The sequence below is a fragment of the Vulpes vulpes genome, chromosome 2 (assembly GCF_048418805.1).
Source record: "Vulpes vulpes isolate BD-2025 chromosome 2, VulVul3, whole genome shotgun sequence".
In the NCBI taxonomy this organism is placed as follows: domain Eukaryota; kingdom Metazoa; phylum Chordata; class Mammalia; order Carnivora; family Canidae; genus Vulpes; species Vulpes vulpes.
The window spans coordinates 131,791,738-131,805,360 of NC_132781.1; the positions used below are offsets into that span (position 1 = coordinate 131,791,738).

The following is a 13,623-nucleotide window of genomic DNA, read 5'->3' on the forward strand; positions in this document are numbered from 1 at the left end:
TAGAAACATAACGTGAACCCCATGTTTGATTTAAAATATTCTAGTAGCCTATTTAAAAAGAGACCAGTAAATCAAATAATGTTTTATCTCAATATTAATAAATATGAATGCAACAAAGAATTGACAGTTTATTCTTTTTTCATATTAAGTCTTTGAAATCTCATGTCTGTTCTATATTTATAGTATATTTCAAACCACAGCATAGTCACAATGCAAATACCTAATAGCCATGTGTGGCTAGCGGCTACCTTATTGGACAGCACAACTCTAGAATATTCTAGCTAGGAGAACATCACTGTTCGTCCATTCCGCTATTGATGGATCTTGTTTTGAATAGAGCTACTGTGAACATTCTTTTACAAGTCTCCTGATGCTGTAAGATACTTTTAAAATGGCTTTTATGTCAGAGGAACATCCATATAGCTATATTTCTTCTAATACTCCCCGTGTTAGGCTCAGCTTTATTAAAGTGGATAAAGCATTTTACTTGGTAGAGTGCCAGTGTTAAATAACAGTATTGTAAACAACTGTGGCACAGAAGTACCTTTGACCCACCAAAAGCATATGCACTCAAAGGACTTTTTCAGGTAGGCTCCTGCTCTGTCCTATCACCTGCCTCAATCTTGTTCCTTTGTGAAAATTCAGGCCAGCTAACAGTCATCTCTGAGATTTCTCAGGAGCCTATCTGTGGCTTCTTATTAAATTGTTCAGTGGAGGCGGAAGAATAGGATATATCGTTTCTTTAAACTTTTATGTGTTCTGTTTTTTTCCTGAATAGGGTTATATTATTCTCTGAGTTTCAGTTTAACCAGAGGTCCACATCAACAATCAGTTGTTTGTTCTGCATATGTCTTCCTTGTTCTGAAGAACAGTAGCCCCAGAGTTTCTTATCTAATAGCTTCGAAAATTCATTTCCATGTTGAAATAGTAAGACTAATGAATCAATGTCACTGAAAGTTGGATGCAAGAAAGTGTTCATATAACATTATAGTTCTTTCAGAGTTTCTAAAATTAGAAGAAAAAGTTATCTAAGGAAATAGCAAGGACAGAATGCAGGTTAGCTTTAGGCTTAATGTGATTTTCAAATACCTTTGTATGAAAGCAGCTTCACGAGAGCAGGGAACTTGAGCACTTTATCCGACCTGCTTCCTCTTCACTTAATTTGTCATCAGATTCGCTCCTAGCCTGGCAGCGGGCCAATTATATGAGTCCCCTTCCTGCCTTCCATCCTCATGTGACAAGTGGTAAAAAGAAGAGAGGTAGGAAGTAGGCCATGACCTTAAGTGACAGAATGGGGAGTCTGCTCCCTGGAGGGTCTTATTTTAACTGTTAGATTGATGACTTACTAGAGGGTGGGATTAAAAGTGTTTTTGCAGTTATCTGACTACATGATCTCACCAGCTTCCTAACACCTCCAAAGCATTCTCCAGACTGTTAAAGCAGTACTTTTTTTTGTATGGTCTTGTGTGTGTGTGTGTGTGTTTCCTTTAAGAAGAAAGATGTCCTCTTAAACACAAATATTGGTAAGAGTTAAGTTTTCTTTTAAGAAGAAGAATTACTTTTACTTGGCTATATAAATACAGTCCGGATAGGATTTAGATTTCAGTTATCTTAATAGGTATCTTAAAGACAAATCCTTTTTAGAAGAAAATCATAATTTGTAAATAAATACAAACTATGTTGATAACAGTAGGGTTATTTGTTCTACCTGTGAACGCATCCTAATACTACTTAAGATTCTGTTGGTTGCTTTTCCTTATTACAGTTGACCCTTGAACAACCTGGATTTGAACTGCACAGTTCTACTTACATCTGGATTTTTTCAGTATTATATGTATCTTGCTATAAATGTATTTTCTATTACACATTTTCTTATATTTTCTTTTTCTGTCTTTATGATAAGCATACAGTATATAATACATAAAATACATGTTCATCAGCTGTCAACATTATTGGTAAGGCTTCTAGTGAACTGTAGGCTATTAGTAGTTAAGTTTTGGGGCAGCCAAAAGTATATGTGGATTTTTGACTACATGAGGGGTTGCGCACCTTAGGGTCAGTCTACTCTGAAATATTTTATTTTTACAAGAATTTTATTCTGAGGAATTAAAAGCTTTTTCAAGACAATTTCAGGTGCATTATTCCTAACAGTTTCCTTATCAGCTTGGTGTTGCAAGTTTATAATTGTAGTAGTTTTGAGAGGAAAAAACTGAAGAGAATGGGTTACTGATATCCAAGGTCACAGATTCAGTGAAGGTAGTTGGAATATATAGACTTAGTTATTGTAATAGTTCAGTCCTTTTCAGTAGACTTTTTTTTTTTTGCATTTCATTGTGTTTTTATAAAATTTCCCCCACGTAATTTTGATTAGATTATAAAACTAGCTACTGTATGCTAAATAGTGGCTGTAAGATAGTTGATGTTAATGGCTCTCCAAGGAGATTACTGGTTGTAGTTTCGCATTTTTTTTCAGCAAAATTGTTTGCTTTTGGTTTTATATTCTAATCAAATTTTCCAGCTTCCACATTCTTAAAAAAGATGCTGGTATCTTTGCTAACTACTTCTCTAGAAATTTACTGATTTCCAAGTGCTAGTCCACTCTTAGTTAACTCTGCCTTTTCTGGTCCTTTATGTTTCCTATTAAAGGAGATGTATTAAATAGATTAGTAAATCATGGTATAGGGACAGAACATTAAACTTAAAATCCGAAGGCATAGAGTCCAGTAGTGTCTCTACTTTGTGTTACCTGAGTGGCCTTGAGTCAGACTCATTTTTTCTCATTTAAAATGGTCATGATTTCCTCTAATAGCATTGGGACAATTTTAAGAAGATATACGTGTATAATCATCATCATCATCATCATAATAAAACGTAACTGAGTTTACCCCATGTTTGGGATATTAGAAGTACTCAAAGAAGAGAGAAGAAACCAGTTGGGGGATGGATATCAGAGTCGGAGGTCATCTTACTTTCCTCTGACTTTCTGGCATGTTTTTCTTCTCCTTTCTCTCTTCATGTTGTTTAGTGACACCTCCACCCATGAGCTAGCTTGTCCTGGGCACATTACCACAAAGAAGGATAGACTGAGGGAAAGCTGGCATTGGTCCAGACTTGGAGCAGGGTCGGGGAGGGGTGTTATTTCAGTGGCCCTTTCACTCCTAGAGCTTGGACCAGTTCCAAAAAGTAGGCTAGACTCTTCCCTGATTTCAGGGTCGTCACATGCCCAGAAATACCATTTCAGTCAGCCAGAAGTAAAAGAGATACGTGCCTGTGTCCGATGCATTCGACCCATGGCATGTAAGATCTCTTCCACGTCTGATTTTATGACTTTGGTGGTGATAGTTCTACAGAGACACAGGAGGCATCTAGTATCATGCTGCAAAGGTGCACCTCCTGTAGTTCTACCCATGTGTGCATTTATGTGGTGTTCTTTCATCAGACATTTCAATTTGTTTGAGTGTAGTTCTAATAAAACCAACACCATAAATTCCATTCATGCCTGCCAGTCCTGCTTAACTTAGACTCGAAATGCCTCTGTGTCCCAGCCATCTTATATATCAGTCCATTCAGGCTCTCTTAGAGATTCCAAACAAACAAGCAGACCTACTCAGCAGTCCTGTGTTTGTTGTGTAGGTAGCTTATTTTTAGTTGATTGTAAGTAAACTCCATCACGGCTGGCTGAAACTATGACTTGTGTATCTTAGTAGCTTCCCTAAGGTCAATACTTTAGAAACGAGGTCCTCGGAATTTGTTAAATGAAAAGTATCACTGTCATTTTTCATTCCGTTTGTTCTTATTGGGAACTTGGAGATTTATTCCAGTACACATGCATGTTCCAAATCTAGCAGTGAGTGACAGTTGGAGTTGTTTGATGGAGGACTTATGTCACATCTTTCTTCCTTTTTGTTTCCCCGTGGATGGTCGTGTTCATTGTAATTGGGCTTGATTTAGCAACCAGTTTTTACAAGTATCCTACGGAGAGAATTTGGTTATTACAGGCATATTCTTTCTATCATAGAATATTCAGGCATTGACATTTGGTGAAACAAAGGTAAAATCTACTGGTGATTAATACAATTTGCAAATATCTCCTGTAGGAGAGAATTGAATTTGCTCTCCTAAAGTGCAGCAGTGTGATACTTAGAGGAAATGTAAATCAATTATAAAAAAGTATGTTGAAAAAAAATAAAATAAAAAAGTATGTTGGGAAAATGTATAGTAGTATAGAATTATATGAAGATGAAAAGACAGATCCTCTTTGGCTCCTTCTCCCACAGCTCCCCTCCGTAGTCTCCAACAGCTCTCTTACCCCCCAAGGCAACTACTGCTGACAGGGTGGTTTGTATTATTTGAGACAGCTTTCTTTATGCAGACACATAGGTAGTTTTTTAAAAAAATTAAAAATATTTTTCTGCATTTTGCCTTTTTTCTCGTAATATATGATGGGTATCTTAGGTTAGTTACGAAACAGCTCTATTACTGTTTTAAATGTTGTATAGTATTCCATAGTATGGGTATATTTAACCATTAACCTACTGAATGATTTTGAAGTTGTTTCTGTTTTTTCACTACCATATGCAGTACTGCTGTACCTATCCTGTGTGTGTGTATGTATGTGTGCACACATGTTTAAATTTGTGCAAATATTTTTGAATAATAGGTTCTTAGTAATAGAAATGCCAGAACAAGTAGAACATGCATTTTTGAGTAATTATTGCCCAGTTTTCCTCCAAAAATCACTAAGTTTACATTTAAACTGAAACTAGATATTTCTCTAACATGATTTAAATTTTTTTTTTTTACAAAATTGATGGAATGCACAATCACATACATGATTGTCTTCACATGAAAAAACATTTCACTTCAGCAAAAGTAATCTTAGAACTTAGGTGTCTTAATTTAGAGGAATCACATCTCTGGCCCATGAGGAATTAGCTAGGGTAACAGCAGAGACAACCTATTTTCTTTTAGCCCAATATCCTTCATTCTTTTTCTTTTCACCTCCCAATCATGCCTTCCCTCACACACTGTAGTCATCTCTGACACTCCTCACTCTCATGCTTTACAAAGAATCTGCTACCAGCTGTGATCTGTTTCCTCACCAGTCCTCTGTCCTTTAACTGACCTCACATCTCTCTTCACGTTGGCTCCATGAGCTTGTTCCTATCTCCTCCACAAATGGGGGAGTTTGTTCCCATCTCCCCCACAAATCTCTCTCAGTGTGAGACCCTCAGAGTGTTGATGAGCTTAGAAGTTAGCCTAAGCAACAATACCTTTGCTCTCCAGCTCTATTACTGGGGTCAGGTAACTGAATCTCTTCAGACATCATTTTTTTAATTTGTAAAACATGGACAATAAAGAATACCTGTTTCATAAGGTCAGGAAGGTTAAAGAAGTAAATCTGAATTGTCATGATCACTGACATTGTGAGGAGTCCGATGACATGAGTCTTCAGGGCAGTGGTAGATAGTTGAGGAAAATATTTGTAAGCCGGTTTTTAAACAACATTTTAAAAAATAATCTGAGCAAACTATTCTCGAAGCTTGCAAACATAGATTTAATGAATCTGAAGAGTTGGGTTATATAAAAATAAGACTTTCTGAGAACTCTGCATTTAGATATTTATGTTTGTGTACTGAGTAATACATTTTTAGCTAAGTTATAGAAAATGACCTACCTGTTATGCACTTCGTGTTTATACTGTGCATTTTTAAATGAGCATGGAGAGTGTTCAAGTGCTTTACTGCTTTTCATCCATATAAAAGACATTATTTCTGTACATGAATAGTTTATTATTGAACTTTTGAGGTAAGTTCACTGATGGTAGGAAATGAGAAAGTCAGATGAGAGGAAAATGATATAGGAGGAGCTATAAACCCTGTGATGGCCTATGTGAATTCCCTTGAGATCTGTGCTGTTGACAGTGCTATTTACTTAACCTCTTTGGCAAATGCCAAAGGTGGCTTACTGAGGGAACACAGCCTAGCACATGCCAGGGCTCCCCCTGTCAGTAGCCTCTGAGATAAAGAAAGAAGATGGGCTGTCTCTAACAGCTCCTGCAGCAGAGGACATCACACTTCTGTCATTGCAGTAACATTATATAGGCTGGCCACAGAGAATGGAAGGTGAGGAAGGATCTGAGTGTTGTAGCTATCACAGAATTGTAAATCGAAATGAAGGCATTAGCCATTACTTTAAAATGAGGGTTTAAGGAAGAATAAAATGTAAATGTTTTTTTGAGTATATCACTAAAATTTGCTGCCTTGCCTTTTCCCATCTCGGTGCCTGTGGTTGATGTCAGGATTTTGCCTTCAGCTCGTAAGACAGGTATACTGGTGACTTTGTTAAGTCACAGACTTAACGTTTCCTGGCTTTAACAGTGGTCCGTGAAACTTTAGGCAATTGCATTCCTCTAGGCCCCCTAAAAGAGGCTGAATTAATCACTCCTGCAGTGTAGACATTGCCTTGCATTCTGCCTTTATAGACTGAAATTGACCATTTAATTTTAACCAAAAAACCCCCACTTATACATAAATATAAGTGGTTAAAGTATTATTTGGACAACTGTATTACTGAAGCAGTTAGGTCACAGTTAATATGAGGAGGTAAACTAAAGCCTTTCATTTCTTTTTTGTTTGATTTGTTTTCCAGCAGATTAAGAAAAGAAAGCATTAAGTTCTCTATTAGAACCCAAAGCTGTGAATAATTCTACATACCAAACATAGCATAAGCCAGTTGTGAATGTGTCTTGGTTTCTCAGTTTAAAATTTGCAGAATGCTTTGGTGCTGCTTAATGCTTAGACGCAGCTGTTTCCTTGACATGAGACAGATACTTCATTTGGTGTGTTTTAAATACACCTTATTCAGTGTGCTGGAGAGGTGTCTGATGCCTCTGGAGCCTGAATACTTTCCAGTATGAAGATCTACAATGTGCCACCATGTTTAACATTCTCTCCAAATACGGGATCATCTTCCTACCCCCTTGGCAAAGATTCGGATTTAGTATTTCTGAAGTGGTGCCTGGGGATCCATTGTTTTTCACAGTGTGCCTCAGGAATTTTGATATACTCTTAATTTTGAGAATTCCCAGGATAAGGGAGTTTGGTATTGAGGTAAATCAAAACTAAATCAGAAGCAAAGCAAGTAGTAGACAGAGGAAGCCAAGGACATGGACAGTGGTCCTTCATGTCCACGAATTCACCATTTGCTCTCTTCCTATGATATAGTCATAACCAGTGTACAGGGTAAGTGAAATTCACACATCCCTAGCTGGGAATGAGAGACAGTTAAACTGTTGGACTTTTTTTTTTTTTTTTTAATCAGATAATTACACTTTCCCTGAAGGCTTGAAACTTTGTAGAATTAAGCTTTGGTCATAAAATGCTCACAAAGATTAATTATACAGTTGTAAAAGTTATGGCATTTATAATTATAAATATAAATAAGGGTAAAAGATATGATAGGTTTTAAAACACTTTAATGGACCATTTAATTTACATACATAGATTCTAGTTCCTGCCCAATTTGGGGGAATATCTACTACCAGATGTATAAACACATGAATAATGTTTTTCTTTGCATACCTTTCTCAAAGCTAAATGTGAATGTTTGTCTTTATTTATAGATAACCACTAATAAGTGGAAATAAATTTTGCAAATCTACATTTTATACAAGGCTTAGACAGCGCTTACATGCATATAATCAAGACATATTAAGATTTAAATAGTTAAACTAAGTGAGGATGTTTTCTACACACTCCCATGGGAAGATTTCTAATTCTTATCACCTAGTTAATCTTTTATTACTACGTTATAGAATTTTAGGTTTGAGGAAATGGAGGTCTGAGGAGCTTAAGTGATTTGCTGGATGACGTGTAGTTTTCCCACCTGTGCCTAGAACTGAAATCTTGCGAATTCTAATCCAGAATTAGGAACCCCACATATCCTCTCAGCTCATGTGTAGACTTTATTGAATGATTTGCAGTAAAATTTTATGAATGGGCCATTTTCCCTCTGCAGTGTCTCTTCGTTCCCCCCATACTCTTTAAGAAATATGTTAATTCTGACACTAGCTTACTATACTCCTCCTGCCCCCAAAACATAAAACCCTTGGTTTTCTTAACTTGAGAAACATTATTCATGTATTTATACATTTGCTGTTAAATACCTTCCTACACCTAGGCAGAACAAAAATCTGTATGTGTGTAAAGTAAATGATCCATTAAAGAAAATTAAAAAGTTATCATATTTAAACAAAAATGGGATAGTGTTTTCAAACCTATTGGATTTTAAGGAAAAAATGCATTATATATTTTAAGCCAATTAAAAGTGATTCCAGGATTATTCTTTCTAACATTTTTCTTTTTTAGTATGAACAAAAGTAAGAGGATATTCTGAAGTTTTTAAAATATATCAATGTTGACCCCTTTGCCATTTTAGGCCAAGGAGAGTGGAATTTTCTCTAAACCGAATTGAAATCTACTTAAAATATTTGAATATTTATGTGCCAAACAGAAAAGTCAAGTCTCAGATGGTTGTGACCCAAGCAGTGAAGGAGGAAGGGTAGCATGCCTTGTACTACAACATAGGACAGTCAGTCCCCATCCAAGTCCTTTGGGGGCAGGATTCCTAGTAGGTCTTGGCCCTCAGTCCCCAGTAGAGAATTGAGGGAAATAACCACTGTGAGAATAGAAATTGAATTTATTTAGCTCAGGTTATTAGAAGGAACAGTGAGTGTGGATCATCAGTAGCTTGTCAGAATTTTCCCTATGAGGAGGTTAAAGAAGCATGTGTCAGATTTCCCAGAAGGATTTTAGCAAGATACTGGGAACAGCTTAAATATGAAAGTTGAGAGCATATAGATGAGTTGTTTGGAAAGTCTCTTCTGATGTATTTAGATTGTCTTTGTGCATTTGTATGTGTGTGTCTGTCTCTAGAACCATGGGGATGGGCTGTATGACAGGCTCCCAGTCCCTGTGGGATACAGATGTACCCCTAGTAGTTGACTCTTAATAGCACTGTGTGTCCTTAGGTCTTCCTGTGAAAGAGAAATGTGCTAACAAATGCTCACAAACATCCCAGTATCCTTATATTTCTGTTTGATTTACGCCTGATAATGCCTGCTTTGATACCTTTTTGGCTCAATTTAGTTTCAAGGTTCTGGGGTGTATTCTTCAGCAGGGGAGAGAACCAGAAGATGGATTTGGCATTGTAGCTGTGGACAAGTCATAATCACCCTGAACCTGTTTCTCTTTCTGTAAAATAGGGATCATAATGTTTACTCACCGCTAGGATCGTGGTGAGGAGAAAATGAGATAAATGTATGTGAAGATGCTTTAGCACTTGTTCTTTTTTGGTAGGAATCCTTTTCTCGGGAGGAATGTACACAGGTCTTTCTCCTCCCTCCTTCCCCCTACTTCCATTCCTGATAGAGGCAAAAACTAGTTAGGTGTCAGGAAGTGGTGGTGAGCAGGGCAGCTATAATCCTTGCTCTCTGGAGCTTTAATACCTACTTACCTATTTGGAATGACTATTTCTGCCTTACTTCTGGAAGAACCAGTCTCTCCAGCTCTTCCTAACAGGTCACTCATTCCCATTGCCATCCTCACTCATTTTCTTTCCTAGTCTTTCCTAGTCTTTAAATGTTGGCTTTCCTTAGGGCTCTAACTTAAATGTTCTTGCCCTGTAGAGCCTCCTGTGAATATTCAGTTCCCTACTTGAAAACCTTTCTCCTCTTTTTGGCTGTCTCAAAGATACTTTAAATTTATCGTGTCTGAAACTGAAGTCAGGACCTAAACACTGCCCCTCCTATCCTCTAACCTGATTGTGCTCTGATCTGTTTGTTACTTAGTTGTCCAGTATCTCATCCAGTTATTTAACCCCAAAACTCATCCATCTCTCAACCCCTTGATCTTCCAGATTTCACATACACACTTCATTGCCAAGTCGTATTGCTTTTATGTCTCAAATTCCTGTCAGATTCTCCATTTCTGTTCTCAGTGATGTTTTCAAGCTGCCATCATCATCTTTTGTACAGACCATGCATTTGTCATCCTCACTGTTATGTATTTTTGCTTCCCAGTCCATCCTCTACACTTGAGATTTTTTTTTGGTATTTAAATATATTCGTGTGGTTCTGAAATTTTAAAAATTATGAAAAGGTGTTTAGTGAAGAGCCTTCTTCCCTCATGTATTGAGGTTACCCATTCCATGCATATGTAAGGAAATACTAATACATAGGCTCTTTCTAAAACTTCATTATTTACATAAAAGGGGGCATATTTGTATCCTTTTCTTTAGCCTGTTTTTTTTTTTTTTTTCCATTCAGCAGTATATGTAGGGCGATGCTTGGGTGGCTCAGTGCTTGAGCGTCTGCCTTTGGCGTTTGCCTTTGGCTTAGAGTTCCTGGGTCTAGGGATCGTGTCCCACATCAGGCTCCCTGTGGGGAGCCTTCTTCTCCCTCTGCCTGTGTCTCTGCCTCTCTCTCTGTTTCTCTCATGAATAAATAAATTAAATATATTTTTTTAAAAAACACAATATATCTTGGAGATTTTTCCGTTGTAGTACAAAGAGAATCTCCAAATTTGTTTTTATGGCTGAATATATTCCATTATAGGAATGTTGTAATTGATGCACATTAGGACAAAATATCTTTTACGATCTAGAGTATTTCATTCTTCTGATGATGACTTTGTTGTCATTCCCATTTATTATGCTTACAGAAGAAAAAAAACTAAGCTCCTCACTTGTCCAGGCTCTCAAGGTCTAGCCCTTCTTCTCCAGGATTGTCTTATACTTGTCTTCTCCTCATCCTCTACTTCTGAGTGGTATGGACATGGACTGTCTTTTATTTCATTCATGTTCTGTGTTCCTTCCTGCCTGAGACTTCTGCCTAAGTTCTTAGTCTCAGATCCAGACCCATTTCTTCCTTTTCCTTTTTCCTTTAATTTCTAGTCTACTAAGGCAAATCTCAGCTCAATTTCCATTTCCTCAAGGTGTGCTTACCCTGGCAATCCATGGCCAAGTCAGAGATTTCTGATAAACTCTGCTGGCATTTTGGCTTCTTCCTTTGAGCAATTATTATATATTTATATATGTGTGATTACTAGATTGATATTTATCTCATACACTTAAAATAGTGTTTCTCATATAGTGGGCTATAATCCATTATGAGTTATGAAATCAGTTTTAAAATTATGATACACCTTTTAAAAAATATAACAGAGAATATCAGACCCTTTCACTTATAGTAAGGGTCTTTTTTCATTATACTTTTGCTTCAGATAAAGATAGATATATGTCAATCACATGAACACCCAGATACATAGATATATTGGGCTTGATGTAAATTGCATTTGTTATTGTTGGTCATAGTCAAAAATAATTTGATGGTAAATTATATGAGGACAGGAATTCTTTCTATTTTGTACACCATTTCGTCCCCAATTTTAGCAGAGGGCACTCAATTAAATATGTTGACTCAGTGGATGAATGAATAAATGCACACCTTTTCAGGGAGATTCACGGACTCATTGCTTTCCTTTTAGGGACTAATGGACCCTGGTTCTAAGGAGATGTTAGTGATTATTTCCTTGGTCAATTCATTCTGCTTTATTAGATCATTAGAAGAAAAGAAAAGGAATGTAAAACTAGACTTATAAGTGTGTTTTTTAAGGGTTGATGTGATAAAACACTATTGATGAAATTCTTAAAATTTTTTATGTTCCTTAAATACCATTTCTTAAAAATAATGAAACTTAATTTTTACCTGCCAAAGTATCTGGATAATTTTTGAGTTTCTAAGGTAGTTTACACACAGGGCTTATGACATAGCTGTTATCTTTTGTGTGTACTTCAGCAATAAAATATTTACGCCGTTTGGCAAGGTGATACTACAACCTGGTTTAGTACAACAGCTGCGCTGCCTGTTCCCATGTGGCTTGATTTCCCTTTTTAATCTTCAGTTTTCTGCAACTAAAGACTATGTCAGCATGTAGTTTATTCAGCAGCAGATAGCAGTGAAAGCTTCTTGAATTAACATAGTAAAGAGAAAAATACTCTGCTCACTTTACTTGGTTTCACATTTTTCTCATGTCTTTGAAAAACATTTTCCTAACATATCCTACACAGTAGAGCTTTATAAACAGCATGTATTTACAAGGAGACATTTTTGTGACTTTTTTATTCTTTAGAGAACTTGTAAACTCATCTCCAAAGGTTTAGTTTCTGATCTTTAAAAAAGAAAATATCTTAGTTCTACAGTAATCTGCATTTTAGCTTAGCACAAAATCAAAGTCTTGAAAATAAGAGAATGATTTTTATATTTATTTTCAGTCATAAATTTGTATGTATAATTGAAATTGAGATTGGCTTAAAAAGTGTGTAGGCAAAAAGTGCAGAATCTTAATTCTTTTCAAGTTTATTATCAGAGCCCTTTAGCACAGAGTTTTTATCTAGCATATGTGTTATTTTTTCTTTCTATTTCTAGGTGCTCCTGATCCAACAGCAGGTGCTAGTATAGATGATGAAAACTGCTGGCACTTAGATGAAGAGCAGGTTCAAGAACAGGTTAAACTGTTCCTTTCCCAGGGCGGGTACCACGGATCAGGGAAGCAGCTTAATTTGCTCTTTGCAAAGGTATGATTTTTTTTTAAAGAAATATTCTAAATATATACATATATAGAAAGTATCTATATATGATTATGTGTACAATAGAATAAAGGCTTCTTTTTTTTATTTCTTATTTTTTAAAAAGAAGAGCATCTAAGTTAATCAACCAATTAGAAACTATTATGTTGTAATGCATTAATTTACTTAGGTGTCCTTAGTCAAGATGTGAAACATTTTTGTTTCTCTCCATTCCCGTTAATAAATGGTGACACTTTGTACAGTTTTGAAAACCTTTCAAAACTCAAAAGTAAATAGCTTAATATTATTAAAAATGCCATCTTTTCAAGTTCTTACTTTTTCTAGTTAATGTTCTCAAGTAGAGCGTAACTTTGAATATAGTCCTTCAAATGTGCTTTATTATATATTTAAGGGTTTTTTCTTTTGAGGTTGAGAACTATCTCTCATACCAATCCATAATCTGTATTTTTGAATAGTTAATTATTATTTTTGAATAGTTATTTTTGAATAGTTAATACGTGCATATATAACATTATATATTTAGTTTAATGATGTTTAGTATATTTAAATTTGTTTCAGAAGCATGGACTTTGGAGTCATACAGACCTGGCTTTATTTTTTAGTTCTAAATCTTGTAGAATGTATGAACTGTGGCAAGTTATTTAAGTCAGTTTCCTCATCTGTAAAATTAGCTAATGATAACATATCTCCTCAACTTGTGATTAAATGGTAAATGGTGTCTGAACGTCATTTTGGCCTTGGTAAATGTTAATTTTTATCACCAAAATGTGATGACGGAAGAAACTGTTATCTTTATTGTAAGTTCTGTGTGAGTAGAAGCTGTATCTGTTACTTTATTTATTTATTTATTTATTTATTTATTTATTTATTATTATTTTTTTAATCTGTTGCTTTATACAGAACTTTTGGTACTATAAACCCAATTCTAAATACTAGGTAAAATGCTCTTTTAATAAATATTAAATCAATGTCTTT

The 13,623-nt window shown here is 35.7% G+C and overlaps 1 protein-coding gene across 1 annotated transcript in view; it reads left to right on the top strand.

The window, feature by feature from the left end:
* Positions 1-13,623, top strand: part of ZSWIM6 (zinc finger SWIM-type containing 6) — a 193,154-nt gene that overhangs the window by 126,845 nt on the left and 52,686 nt on the right. The window contains exon 3 of the mRNA XM_072749999.1: positions 12,488-12,636. Coding sequence (XP_072606100.1) covers positions 12,488-12,636 — 149 coding nt within the window. The remainder of the gene's footprint in view (positions 1-12,487; positions 12,637-13,623) is intronic.